This window comes from Pelodiscus sinensis, chromosome 30 (genome assembly GCF_052426305.1).
Source record: "Pelodiscus sinensis isolate ZL-2025 chromosome 30, ASM5242630v1, whole genome shotgun sequence".
NCBI lineage: Eukaryota > Metazoa > Chordata > Testudines > Trionychidae > Pelodiscus > Pelodiscus sinensis.
Window position 1 is genome coordinate 15,297,622 of NC_143081.1, and position 15,697 is coordinate 15,313,318.

Consider the following 15,697-nt stretch of genomic DNA (forward strand, 5'->3'; position numbering starts at 1 on the left):
TGTTCAAACCACTTAGGCAGCTTTGAAAATCTCACCCTTTTTTCCTAAGTTTCCCAAGTGTAAAATATAGATAGTCACACTTTTTCTGGCCCTATCTATTTACATAGTTCCTTTTATGGGAGAACAAGCTTTTCACAGCCACGTGTCTTTGCAGCATCTGGGACTAGGGAGGAAGGCAGAATCTGTTGCCATTGCTAATATGGGAACTTTGAACTCTGGAGATGCAGGGACAGGGAAGGCTGACAGATAATCCGGAGGGAAGGAAATCCACCTCATGATTTCACTTTGCATGGTTGTTTTCCCGTTCCCGCTGAACTTTGTTGGACTCGTCTTACTCCTTCCAATTGATGCTTCACTGTATCCTAAGCCAGCCAAGACTAATTCACACTCAACAGCCAGTCTGGGCTGTCACAGAATCCCTCAGTGAGCGTCACCCCCCAAAATTCCATGTAGGCATCAGTGCAGCACCAGGGAAACTGAGGCATGCACACACAGCATCACCACAGGATGGCAGAAATCCCATGCAACTCAACAGAGCAAGGAGAGTGAACGCAATCCCCCATTTTTAAGAGCAGGTTGGCTAGACATCTATCCGGGATAATGTAGAAGATGCTTGGTCCTACCATGCGGGTGGGGGACTGGCCTCAATGAGCTCTGAACGTCCCCTCCAGTTCTAGTTTTCTATGAGTCTGTGATTCATCTCAGAAATAAACGATGGGACTTCGGGTACTTAGCCACCTAGGGACATATTTGTATTTAGGCGGTGAAAGAGGCTGATGGGAAGTATTTGGAAAGCTCCGAAAAAGAACTGACTCAGGTCAAATGGGATGAAATAGATTATGATATTTAAGGGGAAAGACACACTCTTCATGATGTCCCTCATCATAAAAGGCCCAATTCCACACCATGGCCAGTCCACTTGTGTGCTGAAGTTCGAGGGTTGGGATTGTTTGACTCTTTGTCTGTTCCTTGGGTGGGGTAGGATGTTGCGGGAATTCATTGCAATAGTGTTGACCATGGGCTTGCTGTTCTTTGTTTGGACGTGCTTTTCCTTGTGCAGGGGAGATGTGTGCGGGGCTTGTGAACAGATGAGAGAGAAGATGCCAGCAACAGATGGATCTCACTGGGAAAAAGAGTGAAAAAATGAAGGTTCCAGTTTCACCTTGTCCTGGTTAAAAAGATGGAGACATTTCAGCTCAGGAAAGAGGAGCCTAAGGGGGGATATGATAGAGGTCTATAAAATCGTGGCAGGTGTGGTGAAAGTGAATAAGGAAAAGTTATTTACTCATTCCCATCACATAAGAATGAGGGGTCAGCAAAGGAAATGAATAGGGAGCAGGTTTAAAACAAACCAATGGACGTTTTTCATCATGCAGCACAAAGTCAACCTGTGGAACTCCTTGCCGGGGGATGTTGTGAAGACCAGGACTTTAACATAGTTCAAAAAAGAACTAGACAAATTCATGGTGGTTAGGCCCATCAATGGCTATTAGCCCGAAGCCGAACACGAGAATCAACTCCTCTAAAAGGGAGGAGCGTGCTGGGAGACTTTGGGGTTGTTCTGGAAAAACAACAGAGAATCAACATGAGAATGCCTTCAGGGCCAGCCCCCACTCGTGTTGTGCCTAGCTGGCCGCTGGACTGACTCGAGCAATGATAAGGATTGGTCACTATAAAAGCAGCTGGAGAATCTTTTGGGAGCTGTGTGTGTGTGTCTGTGTCTGTTTGTCTGACTTCTTGTGTGTCTGTTTTTGTGTGTCTTTGTGTGTCTCTGTCTTTGTATATTTGTGTGTGTGTCTGTCTTTGTATATGTGTGTCTCTGGGTGTGTGTCTGCATATTAGGCTGCATTAAGAGGAGCATAAATTCCCACAGATCCAGAGAAGTGATTATTCCCCTTTATTCACCACTGGGAAGGCCGCATCTGGAGCATTGCGTCCAGTTCTGGGCCCTCCCACAGGGCGGCGTCCACCCCCCTCCCGGTGCCTCCTGCTGGACCCTGTGGGAATTAGCTCCCAGCCCTGAAGCGCCCCCTTCTGGCTGGTGTCACTCCTGCTGGTACCGTCCTAGCTCAATGCACCTGCACTTTGGGGTCCTCCCCTCCTGGACACTCCTCCGATCCACCTACCCCCACCCTGCTGCAATAACCCACAGCCAGGGCCATCTAGCCCCTGCCTCGGGGCCAACTGCAGCCTGGCACAGCCACTCCTTATTGGCAGGGGTGGGGACCTGCTGCCTTTGCCTGCCCTGGAAGCCTCTCTGCAGCCTTCGTGCTCTCAGGCCTTGCCTCAGACCTGCCCAGGAGTGAAGCCAGAGCCCCCTAGCTCTGCCGGCCTCTCCCCAGCCCTGCCCAGTTTCAGGAAGCCTCCAGCATCCCTGGCAACCAGGCCCTGCCTGCCTCCTCCCCGCCCCCCCAGCTAGAGGCAGAGTGTGTCTGTCTACGCCCCTCTGGGAGCCCTTGTTCATACAGCCCCAGCTGGGCCCGAATCAGCTGTCCCTGCCCTCAGCTGCAGGTGCCAGAATCCCAGGCCTCACCCAGGGCTGGGTTTTACCCCTAACGAGTCAGTGTGGGGCAGACACCCACCCCAGACCCCCCACTACAGGAAAGATGCGGATGCATTAGAGACGGTGCAGCGGAGGGCGACCAAAATGATTCAGGAGCTGGAGAACATGACCTGCGAGGAGAGGCAGAGGGACTGGGGCTTGGTTAGTCTGCAGGGGTCTGGCTAGATTAAAAGTTTTTGTCAGAAAAAGATACGCAAAACGCGCCCCACAATTTGCATATCTTTTCCCTATTCTTATGTCGGAAGAGGCTTCTCCAATATTTGGCCCATCTAGATTGGGCCAAATGTCAGGCAAAAACCCGTCTTTTGATAGGAATACAGGGGCTTCCGAAAGAGCACGTTTGCTCTTCCGCAAAAAAAAAAAGCATTCCCTGGATTGTGGCGGAGTTTTTTCGGGCTTCTGTATCCTGAAAAACCCCACAGTCTAGCCGCACCCTAGAAGAGAAGAGTGAGGGGAGTTCCAAAGAGGCTGGGGAGAGGCTGTTCTCACGGGGGGCAGACGGCAGAACAAGGAGCAATGGGCTCAAGTTGCAATGCGGGAGGCCTAGGTTGGATATTAGGAAAAACTCTTTCCCTAGGTGGGTGGGGAAGCACTGGGCTGGGTTCCCTAGGGAGGGGGTGGAATCTCCATCCCTAGAGGTGCATAAGTCCTGACTTGACCAAGCCCTGGCTGGGATGGTTGAGTTGGGTTGGTCCTGCTTTGGGGAGGGGACTGGACTCAATGACTCCTGAGGTCTCTGCCAGGCCTGGGATTCTAGTATTCAAAGGGGTCCCACAAAGTCCCCCAATCTCCAGTGTCATCCCACCCAGCTGGAGAAAAACGACAATGCAAACCAGTGAAATCTTTGCCAGAAAATGTTTATTTCACCTTCCTAGGTTGAGTTCCAGTTCCAGAAGTCGACGCAAGCCCTCAGCAGGCAGGTGTGACCTGTGTGCTCCAAGGCAAGCTTCATCCCTCCCATGATTTCCTCCCCATCGTCCTGGCCCAGGCGTCTTTCACTTCCTTGTTCCGCAGGCTGTAGATGAGTGGATTCACCATGGGGATGATGAAGGTGTAGAAGACGGACACGGCTTTGCGAGGGTAGAGCGAAGACACCCAAGTGGGCTGGGCATACATGAAGGCCGTGGAGCCGTAGAAGATGCTCACCGCGATCACGTGGGAGGTGCAGGTGGAGAAGGCCTTGTGCCGGCCTTCGGTGGAGTGGATCCGAAGGATGGTGGAGATGATGTAGACGTAGGAGACGAGGACGACCAGAGAGGTGCTGCCGATGACGAAGCCACACAAGGTGAACATCACCAGGTTGTTGACGTACGTGTCGCTGGTGGCCAGGTTAATCAGCGGTGGGCCATCGCAGAAGAAATGGTCGATCTCCCTCGACCCGCAGTAGCGCAGCGAAAACGTGAAGCCGGTTTGCACCATGGAGTTCACGCAGCCGCTGAAGATGGAGCCGGCCACCAGCCGGACGCAAAGCCACTTGGACATGGTGACGGGGTAGAGGAGCGGGTTGCAGATGGCCGTGTAGCGGTCGTACGCCATGGCCGCCAGCAGGAACCCCTCGGCCGTGAGGAAGACCGAGAAAAGGAAGAACTGGGTGGCGCATTCGTTGTGGGAAATGGCGTTGCTCCCCACCAGGAAGCTGGACATGGCTTTGGGGGCGATGGTGGTGGTGAAGCAGAGGTCCAAGACCGACAGGTTCATGAGGAAGAAATACATGGGGGTGTGAAGACGAGGGTTGGAGCAGATGAGGAGGATCATGCCGGCGTTCCCAAGGACTGTGATCATGTAAATCAGCAGAAACGCCACCAAAGGGACCAGCTGGGCTTCCGGGCCATTCCCGAAACCCAAAAGGATGAATCCCCCCCGAGCTGTGCAATTATCCGCTCTCACTGTCTCCATGGCTGGCGTTTCCTTGAGGGGAAGGGAGCAAGACCAAGGTTAAAAAAGAACCCAACGGACCAGGTGCATTTCAGGTCTCACCAAAAATAGGGGGCAAAGCTCTTGTGGGAAAGACACTGGGCTACAAGTTTGCAAATTTGAGCATTTTTCTACATGCTCTCCCTAAAGCAAACCTCTTCGCCTGGTGTTTTCTAAATCATCCAAGAAATCCCCAGTGATCCTCAAAAGGTTTCAGTCACCTTAACTTTCACGGACTTATGAGAACTTACAGCTGTAATATTTCTGCCTCTCAGCGTCTCTGCCGGAAAATTAAGCTTTCGGGAATTCCCCATCTCAGAACATGCTAAGAAGTTCTAGCTATGGAGGGTTTGGAAGGTCTCAGATGGTAGCCGAGGGAGGCACCGAAAAGTAGCTTAGGAGGAATTTTGGAAAAGTCAGCTGGCTCCTTTATTCTTGGGTGGAAATCAGAGCCTTAGGAGATGAAATTGAAAGCAGAAAAGTTTATTGCTTCACTGTAAGCAGATCAAAGCTGGTGCGATCCAAACTTAACCCCTTTATAATAAAACAGGAGCCAATTTGTGCATTTTGGAAAGTGCTTTTTCAAGATCCTCTACAACTGAACTGAAATTCAAAGCATGAGTGAAACAACCTTTCCTTCCATGAGAAACCCACTGGTTTAGTACTCCAGTTCTAATACTCCAGTCATCTGGAGAAGTGGGTTGTGTCCATGAATGCTCATGATACCATCTACATGTTTTGTTAGTCTTTAAGGTGCTACTAGATTATTGGTTGTTTTTTAAGTTTTTCCATTGATTTCTAGAAAGAGTAGGAAAAGTAGGGGATTTCCGGATATTAGAGACATCTTTATTTTTGCAGTGAAAGGCGTAGCAAGAACGCCTGTTTGGAAGAGAAAGTCCAGTGAAAGATTGGGGGCTTTAAATATGAATTAAAACAGTATATGGACAAAGATAATGACTAATCCCTTTATTTCTTTTCCTGGAAGATTTCAGGGGCGGAATTTCAGAACTTTTACTCTCTTAGGGTGCATCTACGCTGCACTGTAACTCAAAATAAGATACGCAGTTTGAGTTATGCAAATTGTGTCTCTTATTTTGATGCTATTTCAAAATAGCTTATTTCATCATTTGGCACTTGTCTGTACAGTGCCAAATTTGGAAATAAAGCGCTTTTCCGAAACACCCCTTACTTCCAGAAGGAGGGTTACAGGGATGTCAGAATAGTGAGCCTGAAATAACAGGCATGCTGTGAAGACGTGGGATAGAAATCTCGGGATACTCCAGTATCCCGAAATAGCGTTGCGGTGCAGACATTCCCATACAGAATATTGTCGTAATGCTAGTCACATTAAAGGGACATTTGCCTGCACAAGACTAGAACAGGGTCTTAATAAAAGTTTTATGAGGAGCTACTTTCTGGGAGCTAAAAGCTCTTTCGAGAATTGTTGGATACCCGAGTTTAGTACCAGATTCTCACACCTTTGCTCCATAATACAGCACCGTATGTATTTGTGCATTTCTGTTGTTCCACTTACCAGGTAATTGTGCATCACACTCAATTATCGAAGCTGTAACTTTCCCTGGAGCCTAAATCCCATGGAGCCCTCAGAGCTAGCTATTCTTAGAGCCAGCTGACCCCTAAAGGGTCTTTCTGTCTCATAAAACCTCCTAAATTCTCCTTGAATGCCAATTGTTCCTCCGTTTTAGCCCCCACCCCAACCATCTCAAAGACCTTGGACCTAGTCATGAACATGCTGTTGTCAACCCAGTAAATAGGGGGTTGCAGTAAATGACTCGCTCTGAACAAGGACGTTCATTGCCGCTGTATACGGCGCTGGAGAAACCACGGATGTGTCCCTGCTATAGCAGGATACTTAGAATATAGACAATGGGGCAGTGGTGAGAGAGACTGATTGAAGGTCTCATGGTCAACTAATACAGGAGGCCGATGTGTTTAGTTGAGTCAAGAGGTGGATGGAAATGATTTAATCATGTCTGTACATGCTGTAGGGCAGAGGAGGACTTTTTGGTGACCACATCAACACTGAGAGATCATGGCTACCCAGTGGTCCTCCATTCCTGCCAAAAAGTTGCAGCCATATCAGAGAAGAGTCCCAGAAATCACGTGAGAGCTTAAAAAAACGTTTGTGGCAGTGGGACATAAAGACCACCTCTTTAAGTGATCAAAATGAAGATCAGGTTGGGGGTGAGGGGGATGACTCGATCACCATGTGTAAGCCAAGGAAGACTATTCTGGGGATTAAAGGTATCTTTATTTTTTGCAGAAAAAGGCAACAAGAAGAGAAACCAAAAAATTCAATACAAAAATAAGGTAGATGCTTTTAAGAATGACAGTTGTTAATTGTTGGGGGCAAAGAGCCACAGGAAACAGGAGACCCTCTGTTTCCCCTCGTTTTTAAGTAAAGACCTGGGGCCTTTCAGGAAGATGCTTTAATAAAAAAGCAAATTGAACGGGATGAAATTCCCTGGCTAGCATTATAGAGGTCCTTTCTGGCCTTGAAATCGGTGAACCTCTGAGGTTTTGTTACAAGTGCAAGTTATTTAGTGTTATTCACAGATGCCTAGGGCAGACGATAGCACGGTGACCACCACACCTGGTGTGTAGAACACAAGGGAGACGGCGACTCCTAAATAATTCCTGGGACAGATCAATCAGAAAAACATCTGATTTACAAAAACGGCCGGTGAATCCGCCACACCCCTGACAGGTTGCCCCTATCTGGAACCCCACCGGCCAGGCAGGAAGAAGGAAGGGAAGGGAAGGGAAGGGCCTTTCTAGCTTCTCGACTCTTACAGTGTTTCCGAGCCTTGTTTGCCGTCGAGAGAGGCGGTTCCGGCTGGGCTGTGTGTCTCACCAGCCAGCTCATCGCCTGGGCTGTGGTCGTTCTTAGATGTCGCTGATGTCTGTAGGTTCTGTCTGGCCCCCGGGCAGTGGGCTGCCGGGGAAGGAGAAGGTCTCGTTCATCCAGCCTTGAGCCTTCGGCCAAGATGTAATAGCATAGGGCGGTGACTCGCCCATGACAAGGTTTTTAAAGTCTATTGTCTTTGCTTTCCCCTCCCTCCCAGCTCCACCTGGGAGTCCCAGGACAAATCAGAACCGGCGTTCGCTCCTGAGTCACTGGGCTTCGCAATCGGCAGAGGGAGTGAAGTCACCTTGAGCTAAATCCGGAGGCTTGGAGAGCGATTTACACCCGGGAGAGGAGAGTCAGACACGCCATTTGCAGCCTGAGATACGCCCCATGGGAGGCGGGGAAATTAGATGGGTTGGTCTCCGCATGCAAAGCGGTGGATTTTCTGTTCCTGGAAGGGATGAATTGAACTCTGAGAATTAGGCGTTGGGTTTGTTTCCTCATCTTCCATTCTCCCTGGAGCATGAGGGGCAATCAAAACATGATTTTTTTCATGGAAAAAAATTAAGAAGGTCTTCAAGAAATGCCTTTTGGTTTTCTGGCATCTTCAGTTGAAAATCGCAGCTTTCAGTTTCTCAATGGACATTGAGTATGTTCTGGGGGCTGTGGAGGGAACACTTGAATGAGCCGGAGGAGATCATGTGTAGGACTTTCTTGCTTGGAAAATTTCGGCCAAACTGCTTTTTGCATTTCTTTAAGGATATAGGAACAGCCCAGCTCGGTCACCCAGCTCTGGGCTAGGCTTGGGCGTTATTTCGAAATAACTCCCCTGCGGTCGAATTGATAAGCGGAGCGAGCATGCTACCAACCTCGTTAATTCGAAATGATAGGCTGCTGATTTCAAAATCTGTCCTCTTGCTTTCCTCAGGGACTACTGCACATTCCGAAAGAGTCATTTCAAAATAGAGGCAGTGTAGATGCGCCGGTGCTGCTATTTCAAAATAGCTGCTCCCCAGAGTCATTCGAACATATTACTCCCCAGTGCTTCCTGGGGCTCTAAGTCAAGGTAGCGTGTCCACACTTAATGCGCCTGCCTCGGACGAATTTTGAGGCTTTCCTGTAGTGGGGATGCACTAGTTTGATTTTGTAAAATCTGGAGTTATGAAGTTGAATTTTGTTACTTTGACATAATTCCCTAGTGTAGACATGTCCTCATTGTCTCCTCCAGCATCGTGGCCAGTTCTGTCATCCCACGATCTTCTAAGTCCTGTACCATCATGTCCCACTGGTAATCATCCTGACACCAAGTTTCTGTGCCATCTGTCCAGCCCATAGCCTCCTTTAATTCCTACCATTCAAACTCTCCTATCTCAGTAGTTTCTCTGACAAAAGGAGGCAGCATTTAGTGGTCTGCGTTCAAGGGATGTAGCTGAACAGGACTCGTTTCCCTCTGGCTGTTTCTCTTCACCCCAAGCTGTGCATTGGCCGCAAGTCTCTCAGGCCTGGTCTACACCAGCTCTGGTGTGTCGCACTGAGCCACCGTTCCGTCTCCATTGTGAGAGGCTGGCGGGAGCCCTCGCTCCGGTCGACTTCCCGTGCTCTGCACAGAATGAGGAGTACACAGCGCTGATGGGAGCTGCCTTCACCATTCGATTTAGGGGCCTGCACTAGCCCCGCTCAATTGAACACCAGGGCTGTGTCTACACTGGGCCACTTATTCTGGAAAATCAGCCGCTTCTCCGGAATAAGCTGCGAGCTGTCTACACTGGCCCTTGAATTTCCGGAAAAGCGACGACGCTCTACTGTACAAAATCAGCCGCTATTCCGGAAAAACTATTCTGCTCCCGCTCGGGCATAAGTCCTTATTCCGGAACACTGTTCCGGAAAAGGGCCAGTGTAGACAGCCCAGTAGTCTTTTCCGGAAAAAAGCCCCAATCGCGAAAATGGCGATCGGGGCTCTTTTCCGGAAAAGCGCATCTACATTGGCCACAGACGCTTTTCCGGAAAAAGGGCTTTTCTGGAAAAGCAGCCTGCCAATGTAGACACTCCTTTTCCGGAAAAACTGAAAATGGAATAGTATTCCGTTTTAAGCATTTCTGGAAATTCATGCCAGTGTAGACACAGCCCAGATGATCGACCTCCTGAGGGTCAATCCTCTCCATAGCATAGACACGCCCTGAGAGACCGGAGACTCTCGTGAAAATCTCCCACAAGGAGATGACTTGGGGGACTTGGAGATTCCTCTCCGGAGTCCAACACCTCTTTTCCTAGTACAACTGGATGCCAAGTCCCCAGCGCAATTGACCGGATAGGAATATGCTCTGTTGAATTCGTTCTGTCGAGGGAAAGCTGCCTTAGGACCTGAATTCCCATTCCTCGGAACATGCTGAAATTAAAAGGTCAGCAATCAGGATGGATGGGAATGGGTACCAATGATAGAGGAATTCCTACAGGGCTCGCCCATTGAACAACAGTCTCAGCTGGTGAATATTCTGAGGAAAGGCATGGACTTTCAGAGGAACCTAAGGGAATTAGGCACTCAACTGAGCCTCCCACACCCTTTGACTCCTTTGAGAATCCCACACACAGTGCAAGGGTGAGGAATCGGAGGCTCGCCTCTAAATCCCTTGGGAGAAGATCTCTCTCCAACATATAGTCATAGAGTCATAGAACACTAGGACTGGAAGGGACCTCGAGAGGTCATCGAGTCCAGTTCCCTGCCCTCATGGCAGGACCAAATCCTGTCTAGACCATCCCTGATGGATATTTATCTAACCTACTCTTAAATATCTCCAGAGATGGGGATTCCACAACCTCCCCGGGCAATTTATTCCAGTGTTTGACCACCCTGACAGGTAGGAACTTTTTCTTAACGTCCAACCTAATGCCCAACATGGGAGGAATGGTTCTGTGGGGAAGATATAGGACTGGAATTAGGGACATCTGGGGTTGATTTCTTGTTCTGTCTGGCGCCTAGGCTGAGATGTTGATGATTTTTGGTGCCCAATGCTCATGGTCTTAAATATGATTTTAGTGTTCAAACCACTTAGGCAGCTTTGAAAATCTCACCCTTTTTTCCCTCAGTTTCCCAACTGTAAAATACATTCACACTTTTTCTGGCCCTTTCTGTTTACATGGTTCCTTTTTTGGGAGAACAGGCTTTTCACGGCCACGTGTCTTTGCAGTATCTGGGACTAGGGACATAGGTGGAATCTGTTGCCATTGCTAATATGGAAACTTTGAACTCTGGAGACGCAGGGACAGGGAAGGCTGACAGATAATCCCACAGGAAGGAAGTCGGCCTCGTGATTCCACTTTGCATGGTTTGCCCGTTCCTGCTGAACGTTGTCGGCCTCGTCTTACTCCTTCCGATGGACGCTAATATCAAAGTCCCATAGAAATTGTCGCTGAGGGGCGGTGAGCCACCGGGCCCTACCTGCATCCAGACATGTCTCTCAGCCAGTATCACAGAAGGGTTATTAGTCCACAGGGACACAGCCTAGAACAGACTTGTCAGCACAGGAAGTAGGAGCAGCCCATGCCATCCATCTTGGGGAGAGCCCTGGGCCCCAACCCTGTATCCTAAGCCAGCCAAGACTAACTCATGCTCAGCAGCCAGTCTCAGTCCTGCAGGCAGCACCCTCCCCCCGCCCCCCCTTCTCCTTTGTCTAGCTTCCCACGGCAAAAGGGGTCATGTAGCCGCCATTGTATTTGTTCTGTTTTATCCCACTTTTAGTATCAATATAGATTCAGACAAGCTGGCAATGCAAGGTACCTGCAGAAATATGGTAGCTGGTAACGGTTTGGATTTATTTTGTTATTTTCCAAAAGATGCATGAGGCACAAATGTTGTGGGCGATGTGATGGGGTATTCTTTTTAATTCTGCTCAGAATCACATCTATCAGGGATGGTCTAGACGGTGCTTGGGCCTGCTGTGAGGGCAGGCGACTGGACTCGATGACCTCTCGAGGTCCCTTCCAGTTCTAGTGTTCTGTGAGTCTGTGATTCATCCCATAAATAAACGATGGGATGTTGGGTACCTAGCCACCTAGGGTCATATTGGTATTTAGGCAGCTAAAGAGGTCGATGGGAAGTATTTGGGAAAGCTCCGAAGAAGAACTGAATCGGCTCAAATGGGACGGAACAGATTCTGACGTTTAAGGGGAAAGACACCCCCAGATGTCTCTCATTCAAAGGCCCAATTCCACCCCACAGCCAGTCCACTTGTGTGCTGAGGATCGAGGGCTGGGATTGTTTGACTCTTCGACTGTAACACTACACTGCTCCTTGGGTGGGGTAGGATGTTGCAGGAATTCATTGCAATAGCGTTGACTATGGGTTTGCTCTTCTTTGTTTGGACGGGCTGTTCCTTGTGCAGGGGAGATGTGTGTGGGGCTTGTGAACAGATGAGAGAGAAGATGCCGGCAACAAATGGACCAATGATAAGGATTGGTCACTATAACAGCAGCTGGAGAATCTTTTGGGAGCTGTGTGTGTGTGTCTGTGTGTGTGACTGGCTGGCTGGCTGTGTGTGTGTGTGTGTGTGTGTGTGTGTGTGTGTGTCCCCTTAAGTAAATAGCATATTGGGCTGCATTAGGAGGAGCGTTGCCAGCAGATCCAGAGGTGTGATTATTCCCTTTTAGTCAGCTCTGGGGATGCCACATCTGGAGCGTTGCATCCAGTTCCGGGCCCTGCCAGGGGGTGGCGCTCACCCCCACGGCGCCTCCTGCTGATTGCTTTGGGAATTAGCTCCCTAGCCCTGGTGTCACCCCTGCTGGTACTGTCCTAGCTCGGTTCCCCTGAACTCTGGGGTCCTCCCCTCCCATGGAACCCCAATGCCTCTTACACCCGCCCTGCCTCAGTGATCCACTGCCAGGGTCATCCAGCACCTGCTTCAGGGCCAACTGCATCTGACAAGGCCATTCCACGTTGGCAGGGGGTGTGGACCTGCTGCCTTTGCTTGCCCTGGCTGCGTCTTGGCTTGCCCTACTGCCCTCAGGCCCTGTCTCCAGACCTACAGCCACGGCAAAGCACCACAGCCTCATTTGCCTTTCCCCAGCCCTGCTCTGTCCCACAAAGCCTCCAGCCTCCCTGGCACTGCACCCCAGACCCTCACCCAGGGCTGGGTTATACCCCTAAAGAGCCAGCATAGGGCAGACACCCATCCCAGACCCCCCTTTACAGAAAGGGTGTGGACGCATTGAAGAACGTCCAGTGCAAGGCAACCAAAATGCTGAGGATGCTGGAGCACGTGAGTTAGAGGTGAGGCGGGGGGCTTGTTTAGTCTGCAGAGGTACGGCTAGGCTACTCCACATTTTGCATTCCTTTTTTGGATTCTTTTGTCGGAAGAGGCTTTTCCAACATTTGGCCCGTCAAGACTGAGCCCAATGTGAGAAGAGCCCCTCTTTCAAAAGCCGCCTCCTTCATCGTACAAAGAGGAATACAGGGGCGTCTCAAAGAGCGCGTTTGCTCTTCTGCCAGAAAAAAGCGGAAGAACAAAAGCGTTCCCTGGATGTGGCAGAGTTTTTTGGGGATACCACAGCCTTGCCGTACCCCAGAAGAGAAGAGTGAGGGGGGATTTGACAGCAACTTTCAACTTCCTGAAGGGGGACTCCAAAGACGATGAAGAGAGGTTGTTCTCAGGGGTGGCAGGTAGCAGAACAAAGAGCAATGGGCTCAAGTTATAGTGGGGGAGATTGGGGTTGGATATTAGGAAAAGCTATTTCCCTAGGCAGGTGGGGAAGCACTGGGATGGGTTCCCTAGGGAGGGGGTGGAATCTCCATCCCTAGAGGTGTTTAAGTTCCAGTTTCACCAAGCCCTGGCTGGGATGATTGAGTTGGGTTGTTCCTGCTTTGGGGAGGGGCTGGACTCAATGACTCCTGAAGTCTCTGCCAGGCCTGGGATTCTAGTATTCAAAGGGGTCCCCCAATCTCCAGTGTCATCCCACCCAGCTGGAGAAAAATGAAAATGCAAACCAATGAAAGCTTTGCCAGAAAATGTTTATTTCACCTTCCTGGGTTGAGTTCCAGTTCCAGAAGTCGGCGCAAGCCCTCACCAGGCAGGTGTGACCTGCGTGCTCCAAGGCAAGCTTCATCCCTCCCACGATTTCCTCCCCATCGTCCTGGCCCAGGCGTCTTTCACTTCCTTGTTCCGCAGGCTGTAGATGAGTGGATTCACCATGGGGATGATGAAGGTGTAGAAGACAGACACGGCTTTGCGAGGGTAGAGCGAAGACACCCAAGTGGGCTGGGCGTACATGAAGGCCGTGGAGCCGTAAAGGATGCTCACCGCGATCATGTGGGAGGTGCAGGTGGAGAAGGCCTTGTGCCGGCCTTCGGCGGAGCGGATCCGGAGGATGGTGGAGATGATGTAGAAGTAGGAGATGAAGACGACCAGAAAGGTGCTGCCGATGATGAAGCCGCACAAGGTGAACATCACCAGGTTGTTGATGTACGTGTCGCTGGTGGCCAGGTTAATCAGCGGTGGGCCATCGCAGAAGAAATGGTCGATCTCCCTCGACCCGCAATAGCGCAGCGAAAACGTGAAGCCGGTTTGCACCATGGAGTTCACGCAGCCACTGAAGATGGAGCCGGCCACCAGCCGGACGCAAAGCCACTTGGACATGGTGATGGGGTAGAGGAGCGGGTTGCAGATGGCCGTGTAGCGGTCGTACGCCATGGCCGCCAGCAGGAACCCCTCGGCCGTGAGGAAGACCGAGAAAAGGAAGAACTGGGCGGCGCATTCATTGTGGGAAATGGCGTTGCTCCCCACCAGGAAGCTGGCCATGGCTTTGGGGGCGATGGTGGTGGTGAAGCAGAGGTCCAAGACCGACAGGTTCATGAGGAAGAAATACATGGGGGTGTGAAGACTAGGATTGGCACAGATGAGGAGGATCATGCCGGCGTTCCAAAGCACCGTGATCATGTAAATCAACAAAAACACCACAAAAGGGACCAGCTGGGCTTCCGGGCCATTCCCGAATCCCTGCAGGACGAATCCCCCTTGAGCCGTGCAGTTATCTGCTCTCGCTATCTCCATGGCTGGCGTTTCCTTGGGAGAAAGAGAGCAAGACCAAAGTTAAAGAAGAACCCAACGGGTAATGTGTATTTCAGGTCTCACCAAAAAAAGGGGGCAGTGAGGAGCTCTTGCCGGAAAGACACTGGGCTACAAGTTTGCAAATTTGAGCCTTTTCTATATGCTCTCCCTAAAGCAAATCTCTTTGCCTGGGATTTTCTAAGATGTCCAAGAAACCTCCTGTGATCCTCAAAAGGTTTCAGTCATTTTAACTTTCAGGGTCTTAGGAGAACTTACAGCTGTTTTATTTCCGCCTCTCAGCGTCCCTGCCGGAAAATTAAGCTTTCAGGAATTCCCTATCTCAGAACGTGCTAAGAAGATCAAGCCATGGAGGGTTTGGAAGGTCTCAGGCGGTAGCCCAAGTGAGGCACCGAAAAGTAGCTAGGGAGGGATTTTGGAAATGAGTCAGGTGGCTCCTTTGTCCTTGGTTGGAAATCGGAGCATTGAAAGTTGAATGTGAAAGCAGAAAAAAATTTTGCCTCACTGTAAGCAGATCAAACCTGGGGCAAACCAAGCTTTATCCCTTCCTAATAAAACGGGAGCCAATTTGTGCATTTTGGAAAGTGATTTTTCAAGATCCTCTACAACTGAACCAGCTTCCCTGCATGTCTGAAATTCAAAGCATAAGTGAAACAACCTCTCCTTCCATGAGAAATCCACTGATTTAGTACTCCAGTTCTAATACTCCAGTCATCTGAAGAAGTGGGTTGTGTCCACGAACGCTTTGATACCATCTTCATGTCTTGTTAGTCTTTAAGGAGCTACTAGACTATTGGTTGTTTAAGTTTTTCCACTGATTTCTAGAAAGAGTGGAAAAAGTAGGGGAGTTCTGGATATTAAAGAAATCTTTATTTTTGCAGCGAAAGGCGTAGCAAGAATGCTTGTTTGGAAGAGAAAGTCCAGTGAAAGATTTTGGGCCTTAAATAAGAATTAAAACAGTATATGGACAAAGATAATGCATCGCTTATTTAGATGCTGTCTTGAAATAGCTTATTTTGTCATTTGATGCTGTCTGTACAGTGCCAAATTTGGAAATAAAGTGCTGTTCCAAAACATCCTTTACTCATAGAATGAGGTTTATAGGGACATTGGAATAGGGAGCCTGAAATAATGGGTATGCTGGGAAGACACGGGATAGCAATTTCGGGATACTCCAGTATCCTGAAATAGCATTGCTGTATAGATGTTCTGATATAGAATATTGTTGTAATGCTGGTCACATTAAATGGAGATTTGCCTGCACAAGACTAGAACAGGGTCTTAATAAAAGTTTTA

The 15,697-nt window shown here is 49.6% G+C and overlaps 2 protein-coding genes across 2 annotated transcripts; both read right to left on the bottom strand.

Moving 5' to 3' along the window:
- Positions 1 to 3,295: 3,295 nt before the first annotated feature.
- On the bottom strand, positions 3,296 to 5,097 carry LOC102453900 (olfactory receptor OR9H1-like). Its single transcript, XM_014573445.4, has one exon. It carries the CDS (start codon positions 4,457 to 4,459, stop codon positions 3,512 to 3,514), a length of 948 nt encoding a protein of 315 aa, XP_014428931.4. The 5' UTR covers positions 4,460 to 5,097; the 3' UTR covers positions 3,296 to 3,511.
- An 8,341-nt stretch (positions 5,098 to 13,438) lies between these two features.
- LOC102454139 (olfactory receptor OR9H1-like) lies at positions 13,439 to 14,386 on the bottom strand. Its single transcript, XM_006122746.3, has one exon. The coding sequence runs from the start codon at positions 14,384 to 14,386 to the stop codon at positions 13,439 to 13,441; it is 948 nt and encodes a 315-aa protein (XP_006122808.3).
- Between the last annotated feature and the right edge of the window lie 1,311 nt (positions 14,387 to 15,697).